We start from the raw sequence: 11,527 nt of genomic DNA, 5'->3' as shown, positions 1-11,527 counted from the left end.
CACAGACCTTCATCACTTGCTTAGGCTTTCTCATTTTTTCTGTCTATTTTGGAAAATATCTTCATTCCCATATCCTTTTAACATCTTTTACAGTCTCATTTTCTTTTTTTAAAATAATTGTGAGACATAATAGCATTAGCAAATAAATTTTCCATCTGTTGTAAGACTTCTTTTCCTGAGGATGCTAAGCAATGCTCATTCCCTTTTAAGGTTCCAGTGTCAAGCCAATGTTTGATTAAAGTTTTAATGGGGAGCCAATGAATTTATTGAGTTTACATACTGAGATAACTGAGGGATTGCTGAGGTATATGTATGACTTGAGGGTATGCACACTGGAAAGACTTTACCCAGCATGAGTCATCCAGCTGTGAGTTTTTTAAATAGATAACCTTTTTTTTTTTTTGGTCTTTTTGAGACAGGGTCTCCCTGTAGCCCCAGCTGTCCTGGAACTCACTATGTAGACCAGGCTGGCCTTGAACTCACAGAGATCCGCCTGTCTTTGCCTCCCCAATGCTGGGATCAAAGGCGTGTGCTACCACGCCCAGCCAAATCTTTTTCTTTTTAAATAAATAACCTTTATCATATTGAAGAAGCTCCCTTTGTTTCTAGTTTGTTGAGTGATTTGTTATGATAGAGTCCTAGATTTTATCAAATGGTTTTCTGCCTCTATTGAGATGGTCATGCAATTTTTTGCTTGTTTGTTTGAGACAGGGTCTCATTATATAGCCCTGGTTGGCCTAGAAATTACAGTTATCTGCCTACCTCTGCCTCCCCAGGGATAGGATTAAAAGCATGTGCCACCACACCCATGATCATGCCATTTTTAATTGGCTTCTATTAACATGCTGATTACATGAATTGATAGTTGATTGTTCATGTCAAACCAACTAACTGCATTACTGCAATAAAGTCCCCTTGCTACTAATATGGATTTCTTTTTATGTTTCTGGATTCCATTTGCTAGTGTTTTGTTGATGAGCTTTGTGGCTATATTCATAGATATTTTGTTCATAAGATACTGGTCTGTAGTTTTCTTGTGATGTCTTCCCTTGGTTCTAGTATTAAGGCAATACTGGCCTAAGAATGAACTGAAAAGTATCCTTGCCTCTTTTCTTTTTGTTTTCTCCTTTATTTGTTGAGACAATGTCTCACTATAGCCCAGACTGACCTGGAAGTCACTACATAGTCCAGGCTATCCTCAAACTCATGATGATCATCCTGACTCAAACTTTCAAATGCTAGGAGGTGAATGAGGATCAGGAGTCCAAGGCCAGTCTTGGTAACATAGTGAGTTAGAGTTTGACCTAAGCTACATGAGACCCTGTCTCAAAAAAAGTGAAGTATAATATTATTGTCAGGTGTGATGGTGCACATTTGTAATAACAGCACTTGGGAAACAGAGGCAAGAAGAGCACTACAGGTTCATAGCCAGCCTGGTCTGCATTATGAGTTCCAGGCTAGCCAGGGCTACATAGTGAAACTGTATCTCAAAAAAAGTGATATATTAAAGGCTCTAACTATGATTGAATTGTTTGTATGTCTCCCTTCAATTCAGATGGGTTTGTACACCATTAGTTTGGGATTCTATTGCTGGATGCCAGCACTGTGTTTTCAACCCAGCTGTAAGTGCTAGTGGAAGGCAACCCTGAACATTGACCTGACCCTGTCAAATTGGAGTTTGAAAGGCATTTAAAGTCTTGTTCTCCCACATCTTGGCCACCATGGCTATGAGCAATAGGGTAAGGGTTAAAACATGAGTTTTGAAGACTCTCCAATTTGGACTCAAACCCAGGTTGCCACTTATGACCCATATGATCAGTCATATAACCCTTTAGATCATTTCTTCCTCTGTAAAATGGGGATAATAATACCTGCATTTCTGGTTTGTGAGAACTGAATGGGATCAAATGGGATCATGGATCATAATGAAATTAGCCCAAGCTAGTGCTGACCTTTTTCTTTCAGACAGGACCTCTCTCACATAGTCCAGGAAGGCTTCAAACTTGCTATGTAGCCAAGATTACCTTGAACTCCTGATCCATCTTCCTGTACCTCCCAAGTGCTAGGATCACAGGCATGTACCACCACACCCAGCTTAGTGCTGGCTTTTTATTTGTCTGCTGATAGCAGAGCAAGTTGGCATTGCCTAAGTATAATATCATAGATGATGTGAGATGGGTTCCTGAAACTGTGTGAGAGAGAAGCCACTGAGAGATAAAACATGTACTGTGCATAGGACTCATGTATACACCTACCATCAAGGACTGTTGATAAGCACATTTTACCACCTGTACTGGCCCTACATAAGTACAAGACAGTTTAAGGAAGAAATGTTTTAAAGAATTCCAAGAACTCTCTCTCTCTCTCTCGGCAGATGATCTGTCAGTTCAAGGCCAGCTTGGTCTACATAGTGAGTTCCAGGCCAGCCAGGGTTACTAGTGAGATCTTCTCTCAAAAACAAAACAGAAATCACATATTAACTTCTGTGTGTACCTAGTTTCCTTAGTCAACCTAGTTTTCTTTTCTCTCTCTCTCTCTCTCTCTCTCTCTCTCTCCCCTCTCTCCCCTCTCTCTTCTCACTATGTAGCCCTGGATGGCCTGGAACTTTCAATGTAGGCTAGGCTGGCCTCAAACTCACACAGACCCACTTGCCTCTGCTCCTCCCTCCCAAGTGCTGACACATATCTCTCTCTATCACTCTTACACAGTACAGGTTCAGATGCCCAGAATTCTCCCAGTAGATAGCTATTTTTTTCAAGGTCCCAGGGCTCCTGGCTACAGTTCTCTTCAAAATGCAAACTCTCAGGCACTGTACTAGCCAGGTTGAGGGTTTGTTTGTTTGATTTGGGATTTTGTGTACTATTTCCTTTGAGACAGAGTCTCACACCATTGCCCAGGCTGGAACTCACTGTGTAGCATAGGCTGGCCTCAAACTCATGGCGATCCTCCTGTCTAGTCTCCTGAATGCTGCGATTATGTGTGTGAACCACCATGCTCGGCTTATATTAGTTTAACACATCAGTAAAACACAGTGCTAGAAGTGGGAATGACTTAGGAAAGGGATAGGGACAGACACAGGAACAGAACAATTCTCAAAGGAGCACAAAACAAACCTCATCTCCTTAGGTATGTTTCTAGAGGACTCTCAACCAGATACATTCATGTAAGAGTCCTGTGGTGCCCAGATACCAAGGTGTCTGTCCCCTCCCCATCATCACCCCAGGGTTTTTCACTTCTCAGAGATGATGGAGCTTTTGTGTCTCTGGCAATTTCATTCCACCCACTCTGCTTTCAGGATCAGAAGCGGCATGGTTCATCAGCTCCCCTCCCCCAATCTCTAGCAGCCAGGTAAAGCCCTCTCTTGGTATCTGCCACCCAGTCGTACTGCACATGGGCCAGAGATGCCAAAGAGGCTCAGCCACAATTCTCAGCAGCACGCTTATCTATGCATTTTCTTTCTGGGTTTAGATTACATGCACAGCGCCCACCGCCCTGTCACTGGGGGCCACCTGGGGAAAAAGGAGAGTAGTTATGTGGGCAGCGTGGGCACCAGCCCTAGGAAGTCGAGCCGCTGCTCGCCCACGCCTGCCGACTCTGAGCTTGTCAGCTTTTGCTACCTCCACATGCGGGAACAAAGAAAGGAGCAAGAAAGCCGGACAGATGTTGATGAGAACTTAATCTTCTTTGAAGAGACCAGGCCCCGGACCAAATCTGACCCCACATCCAAAAGCTCTGGCCAAGGTTATGAGGTGATCCCCGATGACTTTGATGCAGCCAGTCTAGACCATGAGCCTTGTGCCAGCAGGGCCCGGTCCTATACCTTGGACAATTCCCTTGGGGCTGAAGCCCTGAATTTCTACTGTGACTCTTGCAAAGCCAAACTCCAGGAGCAGCTGGGACCTCGAAAAGGAGGGAAGCCTGGCTCCTCTCGGGACAATGTGGTTGATTTGATGTCCCTCCCACCACCAGGAAGTGAGGAGGAGGAGGAAGAAGAAGATGAAACAACTTCTCTGTTACCTGCCATTGCTGCCCCACCTCCTGGTTTCCGAGACAATAGCTCTGATGAGGATGACCCCAAGCGTAGGGCTGTCCAAAGTCAGGAGCAAGGACGTCACCTGCGTGGGCTCCTTTATGATGAGATTCCAGTGACACTGATAGACAGTGTACAGACCCGGACAGTCCGAGATCATGCCCAGGAGCTGGATGATGCTCTAGTGTCTACTCTGCAGGCTCTGGAAGCCCTGGCTGCTTCAGAGGATGGTCCCCATCCCCCACCCCCACAGACTGCAGGTAATAGCACAACCCTCCTCCCTTTTCCCCCCTCTTCCTTTTCCTGGCCCAGGAATGGCTAGTAGGCAGCATTGCTTCTTTTCACGCAGATGTTTAAGTGACTGTTGGATTTTAAGGCAGTGGATAGGCATCAGTAGTTCATATAGGTCTTGGGAACAATGACACTATGGCAAAGATGTGGTTCAGCTTTAGTTACAGCTCTAACTCTCCAAATTCCACATCTCTGGACAGTTCTTTTTTCAAGATTTATTTTATTTTTTATTACATATATGTATCTGTATCTGTGTGGGGTTATGCATGTGAGTGTTAGTGCTCACAGAGACAGGAACTGAAGTTACAGGCAGTTGTGAGCCATGCAATGTAGGTGCTAGAAACTGAACCCACGCCCTTTGCAAGGGCACTATGAGCTCTTAACCACTGAGCCATCTCTCTAAGCCTTGCAGATGGCTTCTAAGGATTGGGGCCACAATAGCTGTAGATCAAGACCAGGATTGAGGAACGGAGATATAGAAGAGAAACAGAAGACATGCTCATAATTGGTACAAAAACAGAATGGCCAACTAACCACCTAATGTCCTGGGATCAGCCAAGAGCCATCTCTGCTCAGAGCTGGAGTCTTTATCCTGTCTAAGAACATGGGCTCTGAGGCAGATACACCAGAGTGCTGGTTTCTTCACTCACAAGCAGTGTAACTCATGGCAAGGCACTTCTCTTCTGAGCTTGACTGTTGTTATCCAAAATAGCAGTCATATCAGGCAGGGTGAGGATTAGATGAAATCATTCAGAACACTTAAGAACTTCCTCATACACAGTGAAGACACAGTAAGCAGTACTGCTGCTAGTGGTTGGTTAGAGAGCCATGCAAAATGCTTTCTATATCCTGTTATAGACACACACACACACACACACACATCCATCTTCTAGACCAACACATAGTATCCATGTATTCAGTCACAAGTATGTGCCTCCACGCACTTGTACCTTTATTTAAACGGAGGTAAATGAAACAGTAATAACAATAAAACAATAGAGAGGCATAAGAAATATTAGCCGATGGGGGCTGGAGAGATGGCTTAGCAGTGAAGAACACTGGTTGTTCTTGCAGAAGACCCAGGTTTGAATCCCAGCACCCACATGGCAGCTAACAACTGTCTGTAACTCCAGTTCCAGGGGATCTGACAGCCTCTTGTGACCTCCTCGGGCATTGTATGACACGGGTGCACTTACCTACATGCAGGCAATACACGCATACACATAGAATAAAAACAATAAACAAAAATTTTTTTACAAAAAGAAATATTAGCAGACATATATGAGTCAGGGCCAAGTATGGGCAGAGCCTGTGAAGGGGTTGAGATCAGAGGGAGCCTGTCTTTTCTATACAAAAGGGCGCCCTTGGCATTGGGCAGTCCCTACATGTTTGGCCCTGACAGGCTGGGATTTATCGTCACTCATAATCTGGAGCTCCAAAACCATTTGCTCTCAGATCCAAGGCTTGTGTATGTGGCTGCTAAAGAGAGACAAACTCGGCTAAATGGGCTCAGCTGCAAGGACTGTGGACAGGCCTGGACAGATGAGAAGGGCTAGAAAGGCCCTCCTCTTGCCAGCTCTCCTCAGAACAATTAGCAGACATTTCCTAGCTGTTGAATCTAAAAATAGTATTGATTAGCATGTCATTTTACATGTCAATTTACCAGCAAATTGCCCAGATCTCTTTTGTTACTCTTTTTTTGGATTCCAGCCTTTTTACCCATTTTCACATCTTGTTCCTCTTGGCTCCTTTTGACTCCTCCCACCTCAGCCCTACAGTTTTCCCAGACTTGACTGCTTTTCCCCAGATGTTTAACCTTAACCTTGGCCTCCATGAGCTCTCTAAATATGGTTGGAAAAGACCCTGATGTCAGTAAATATAACAAGTCACATCCCTGTTCCTCCAGGTCTGATTGTGCTGGCCACAATCACTCCTGAATCGTCACTGGACTCGGGCCATGAAACCAACTCCTCAGAGCTCACAGATATGTCGGAGATGATGTCAGCCATGAAGCAGCACCAAAACACCACCTACTTCCTGGCCCAGCACCTCAACAAGGACAGCCTCCTGGCCCGCAAGGACCTGCCCTTCAGAATCCAGAGCTGTGCAGCTCAGGCTGTTCTCACAGCCCCTTACGCTCTCGGTCGCCCAGATCCCAACCCATCCCTCCAGCCAGCTGTCACTGGCCAGAGCCCTGGCCCCCCTGGTGCGCGAAGAAAGCTGCCACAGTCAGAAGCCCAGGTGCAGGGAGAGAGAACGTACTCCTTGGCAGTGCACCCAGCACTCTCCCCACAGCTTACTGAGCAGAAGACTCTGAGCCTGTTGCCCCCAGTTCCTGAGGACAAAGGTCCTAGCCACACTAGGGCAGGCCTAGAGATGTCACTGAGGGCACCCACTCCATCCCTCAGTGATGAGCAGGTCTCAGAGTTAAGGGAGAACCTGCCCAAGGAAGTCAGGTTGAGCCCTAAACTTATCCTGGACCCAAAAGGCAGTGTGACCCCAGCCATCATATCAGCTGCCCTACAGCAAGTGGTGCACAGTAAGAGTCTAGCCACCCCTGGCTCCACCTTGGCTACACCCCCCAATAGGGGGGAGAGAAGGCTGGAGGCTGGTTCCGGGAGGCCTGAGGTCACTATGGGGAGGCCAGAAGTCAGCCTGATGAACAGTAGTGCCAGCAAGAATCTGAAGTTCAAAATGAGCCCCAGTGCTCCAGAGCCCTCACGGAATTCTCAGCAACAGCTGGACCCAGATGTCTCTGCCAGCCTGAGAGTATCCACCGGCAGCCGGGCTGACAGCCTCCACCTCTCCCCACAAGAGGACAAGCTTCCCGTTCAAAGTTTCCAACCTAAGAGCTATCTGTCCAGAGCAAGTCGAGAATCAGTGGGCAAGCAAGGTACTAGTGAGGTAGCAGGCAAGGGTGGGCCAGAGGGTGCTAAGCCTCCCACCAACAAGCAGAGCACTGTCTCTGGCCAAGGGGAGAAAGGGCAACTGGAGAGCACCTCCAAAAGCAGCAAGCTTGAGGAGACCAGCCTGGTCCCCCGAGCTGGCTACCCCCTGGCTCTGCAGAGCCCAAGCTGCCAGGCTCGAAGCCACAGTCCTAGCTGCCAGCCCCGTGGCCACAGCCCCAGCAGCCAGTCCCAAGGCCAGAGCCCCAGCTTGGGCCAATCTAGAGGCCAGAGCCCACTGAGACCTCTGACCACCAGCAGGCAGGTGAGCACCATGCCCTCTAGGAAGCTTGAAACGACCCTGGATGGAGCCCACTCAGCCTCTGAAGGCCCTACAAAGCCCAAGTCATCCCGAGGTCCTTTCCGACTGCGTAACTTATTCTCTGCCACCTTCCCCACCCGCCAGAAGAAGGAAACAGATGAGCGACAGGCCCAGCTGCAGAAGGTAAAGCAGTATGAACTGGAGTTTCTCGAGGAACTTCTAAAGCCACCAAGTCAGGGGGAGCTGCCAGGTACCGAATACCTTCAACCTCCAGCACCTGGCCGCTGCAGCTGCCAGCTCCGCAGTAGCCCTGTGCAGCAGGGACCTGGCATGTCCCGTGAACAGCGGCGCAGCTGTGACTGCAAGCGCATCTGCCGAGGGGGTCGGCCACAGGCTGCCCAGACCCCGGTGACTGGCCTCCAGGGAAGGGAGAGGGACAGGGTCACCCCTACCCAGAGGCAGCCAGAAGTTGGCCCAGGTTTGAGCCTTGGTAGCCCCATCAATGTCCATCGCATCCGTTCCACCAGCCTGGAGTCCCGTGAGTGCAGGTCAGACCCTGAGAGTGGTGTTTCGTGCCTGACCACGTGTGCCTCAGGGGGTGAGTGCTTGGGAGCTCCCAACTACAGAAAACTGATGCGCCGATACAGTATCAGTGAACTGGACCAGGGTGACAGGGCCTCACTGACCTCAGATGTCTACCCGCACCCGCCCCTGGGCATGCTGCCCAGGGAGGCCAAAGAAGTAGAGACAGGCCTCCCCCTAGCCTTAGGTCCCAAAGGCAAGTCTTCGGAGTCACCGACCCTAGGAGACCCCTCATACGTCCAGGTGGCCCCTGAGACCAAAGGCCCCAGACAGATGGCTGTGTTTTCACTGCCAGAGGAGGTCTACCGAAGGCCTGCTGATCTGGATGAGGACAGTGAAAGTAGCAAGTGCTGCTCCATCCGCTACTGCTTCTACTATCGCAAGTGTGACATGGCTGATGATGCCAGTGATGGCAAGGACGAGCTCTCCTATTCCATCCCTATGAAGATTCTGCCTGGAATGAAGTTAGATGAGCAGGTGGTGCCTGTGGTGAGCAGGACCCTGCAGGTGCTGGATGCTGCCACCTGCAGTAGCAGCCCAGAGGCCTCTCGGACCCAGGAGATTGACCTTCGGGTATCCACCTTTGAGGGAAGCCTGGCCAAGATCAATGCCCTGCGGGCCCATGCCTATGGCCTGCCTGATGGATTCCTGGCTGCCCGTCTGGACACCAATGAGCTGCTGACAGTCTTGCGGCAGTGTGTGGCTAGCCCTGAGGCCCGTGCCCCCAAGCCCTACGTCTCTCAGATCTCTGAGTACAAGCTTGAGCTAGCTCTCAAGTTCAAGGAGCTCCGGGCCTCCTGTCGCCGTGTAGCCAATGTGGACAAGAGCCCAACCCACATGCTCGCAGCCATCACAGGCAGCTTCCAGGTGCTGAGCAGCCTCATTGAGACCTTCGTGCGGCTGGTGTTCATTGTGCGCTCTGAAGCCCAGCGCCAAGAGCTGCTGGCCAAGGTAGAAGAGGTTGTAAGGAATTATACCTTCCTGCTGCGTGCAGCTGAGGAGTCCACAGCCCGGAACCTTAACCAACAGCAGCAGCAGCAGCAGCAGCAGCAGCAGCAGCAGCCGCCGCCGCCAACAGCCACAGGGCACCCACCAGGCTCCCCAACATCAGCGACTGTTATGAGCACATTCACCCGCTCCTTAAAAACCTTTATTAAGTAGGGAACTTGTCCAGGCCTGTCCCCTCCCCACTCATGGCCCCAGGTTTGAGCTTTGTGGTCTTTGCATCTCGTGGTGAGTGTGTGTGTCTGCTGGGCTGGTCAGGGTCCAAGAGCCCATCAGTCTCCAAGGAGTGCAAACTCCCTAGACTGAGGCTCTCTCTTAAGGGCTGCAGGCTTAGCTGCCGCCCTGGGTGTTCTCACCCCTTCTTGGCCTCTGGGCGTCACTGTGAGGGCAAAGGCCCCTCGCCATTGCGCCCACCACAGATCTGTATTTTCTCTCTTCTCTGGGGCTCACAGGTGACATCAGGTTCACCTCCTGCTCTGAGTTGGGCAACGGAGGAGCCAAACCCTCCAGCTCCTCTTAGCATCAGCTGCCCTACACAAAGCACTGACAGTAGTAGTCGGCCACAGCGCCAAGCCTAGGAGAGAGGGCACTCATTCCAGATGCGCCCACCATGTGCTCCCATGCATCTGGCAGGAGCCACCTCAAGGGCCAGTGCCCAGGTAGGATATGTGCAGAATACAGCTATGCATGGCTGTCAGTTGGCTTGCTCAGTAGGCTGGCAGCCTTGGGAACCCTTTGTCCCTGGGTTCAGTAGCTCCACACCAGCCATCCCCAAAGTGTCCTGCCTCTCACTGATGGGCAGGGCAGCTCAGTCCACTAGGGAGCAAGCCTCTGGGATCACCTCACTTGTTTTGGATAAGATACCTGGTGAAAATGTCTGTCCTGGGGAGACCCAGCACAGACCCGGGAGCCCATCCAGCTCAGCCTAGCACCACGCAAGGGCTGTGACCAGAGGTGTGTGGCTCTTCTTTCAACATCTCTACCAGACAGACTGTCCTTAGGAGTTTGACTTAGCTATGTTTTTTGTGTTGATGACTATATCTTAAACTTCTGGAAGCTAGCGTGATATGTTAATCCTGAGTATATGCTTTTGGCTGTGTATTGACCCTGTGGATTTGTCTCTCTAAGAAAAGAAGCTGAGCGCCTTACCCGGTGCAATCCTGCACCTCTCTCTCCCTCTCTGGAGCCATCTGGAAGGGAACTCACACTGTTTAGCATTCTCCTTGACACTCATCTATTGCCGCTGCTACCACCACCATCACCACCACTGCCGCTGCTGCTGCCGCCGCCTCCACCGCCACCACCCCCTCCCCCGCCTTCCTGGAGTGAAGACACGGAGTCCCTACCAGTTATCCCACTGTAGGGAATAAAGAAAGCCAATGTCTCTTCTGTATAGATTGCTTCTTGTCCACTTCTCCATAGCTGCTTGTTTCCCTCATCCTCCCACCCAGCACTGGCCTCTCTTTCATCACTGTATGAGAGGCTCTCGTGAAATCTCTCGTTCTTATGTGAGTTTTATAAGATGTACACTGTGCCGAGTCCCTGTCCTCCCTTGGTAATCCCCAACGCAATAAAGCCTCCTGAGTGGAAAGGTCTCCCAGCAAGGAGGAGGGGCACCCCTTCTGCAGAAGCCAGCCCCTCTTCCTTGCCTTGCCTCCCGCAGGACCAAGTTGTTTAATGGGCCAGAGATGCAGCCAGCGGGGAACCCTTTCCCCCAGGACCACTGCCAGCACAGTGCCGGCATGGTCTTCCTCTTCCCCCAACTTCTTGATCCTACACCTTGGCCACTCAGACCCTGCCTGTATCATTCCACCACTGTCATTCACCTCTCCTTCAGCCTCATGGAGAGGGAACATTTTCTAATGTCTGTATATAGTATATATACTACATAAATATATAAATACACTAATTTATGTCTTGTTTTTCAAACAAGAATGATTAAATCTATTCATCTTACTATCCCAAAAAGTCTTTGTACTGCCTCTCTGTGGGTGTCTTTGTATTCCTAAATTGTTAGTTGGTGCACCTTTGTCCCTTGGTACATGGACCCAGTTGGGTGATAAGAGCTAAGGAACCAACTCCTTCCATCCTCCTCCAACACACATGGGATCATCTTTGCTTCTTCTAGAAGCTTCCTTTTTGCAACAAGTGTGGGATGTTTACAGTTTTCTATTGCTGATGGGAACATTAGTTCACCTGTCTACCATGACTGTAACCTGAAGAACAAAGGATTGGGGACAGACAAAAGCAAGATGTCTTCCATCCTTAGTGTATCAAAGGGTCTGGGAGTCAGGGGACCAAGTCTGAGACCAGCTCTTAGTCTGATCTCCTGAAGTTTTAGGCTGGTGGATACCCTACAACAGCTTCTGGAGATTTTTGCTGTGGGGTTGGGAGCTGTTATTTTAGATAAGA

The 11,527-nt window shown here is 49.6% G+C and overlaps 1 protein-coding gene across 1 annotated transcript in view; it reads left to right on the top strand.

Moving 5' to 3' along the window:
* Frmpd3 (FERM and PDZ domain containing 3) overlaps positions 1-10,101 on the top strand; it is a 58,375-nt gene extending 48,274 nt beyond the window's left edge. Inside the window, exons 10-11 of the mRNA XM_008852977.3 lie at positions 3,469-4,290; positions 6,228-10,101. Of these exons, the coding sequence (XP_008851199.1) occupies positions 3,469-4,290; positions 6,228-9,271 (3,866 nt within the window). The 3' untranslated portion in view covers positions 9,272-10,101. The remainder of the gene's footprint in view (positions 1-3,468; positions 4,291-6,227) is intronic.
* The last annotated feature ends 1,426 nt before the right edge of the window (positions 10,102-11,527 follow it).

The sequence above is a fragment of the Nannospalax galili genome, unplaced genomic scaffold, assembly GCF_000622305.1.
Source record: "Nannospalax galili isolate Female #2095 unplaced genomic scaffold, S.galili_v1.0 scaffold25, whole genome shotgun sequence".
Lineage (NCBI taxonomy): Eukaryota > Metazoa > Chordata > Mammalia > Rodentia > Spalacidae > Nannospalax > Nannospalax galili.
This window is presented reverse-complemented; position numbering and strand designations above follow the sequence as displayed.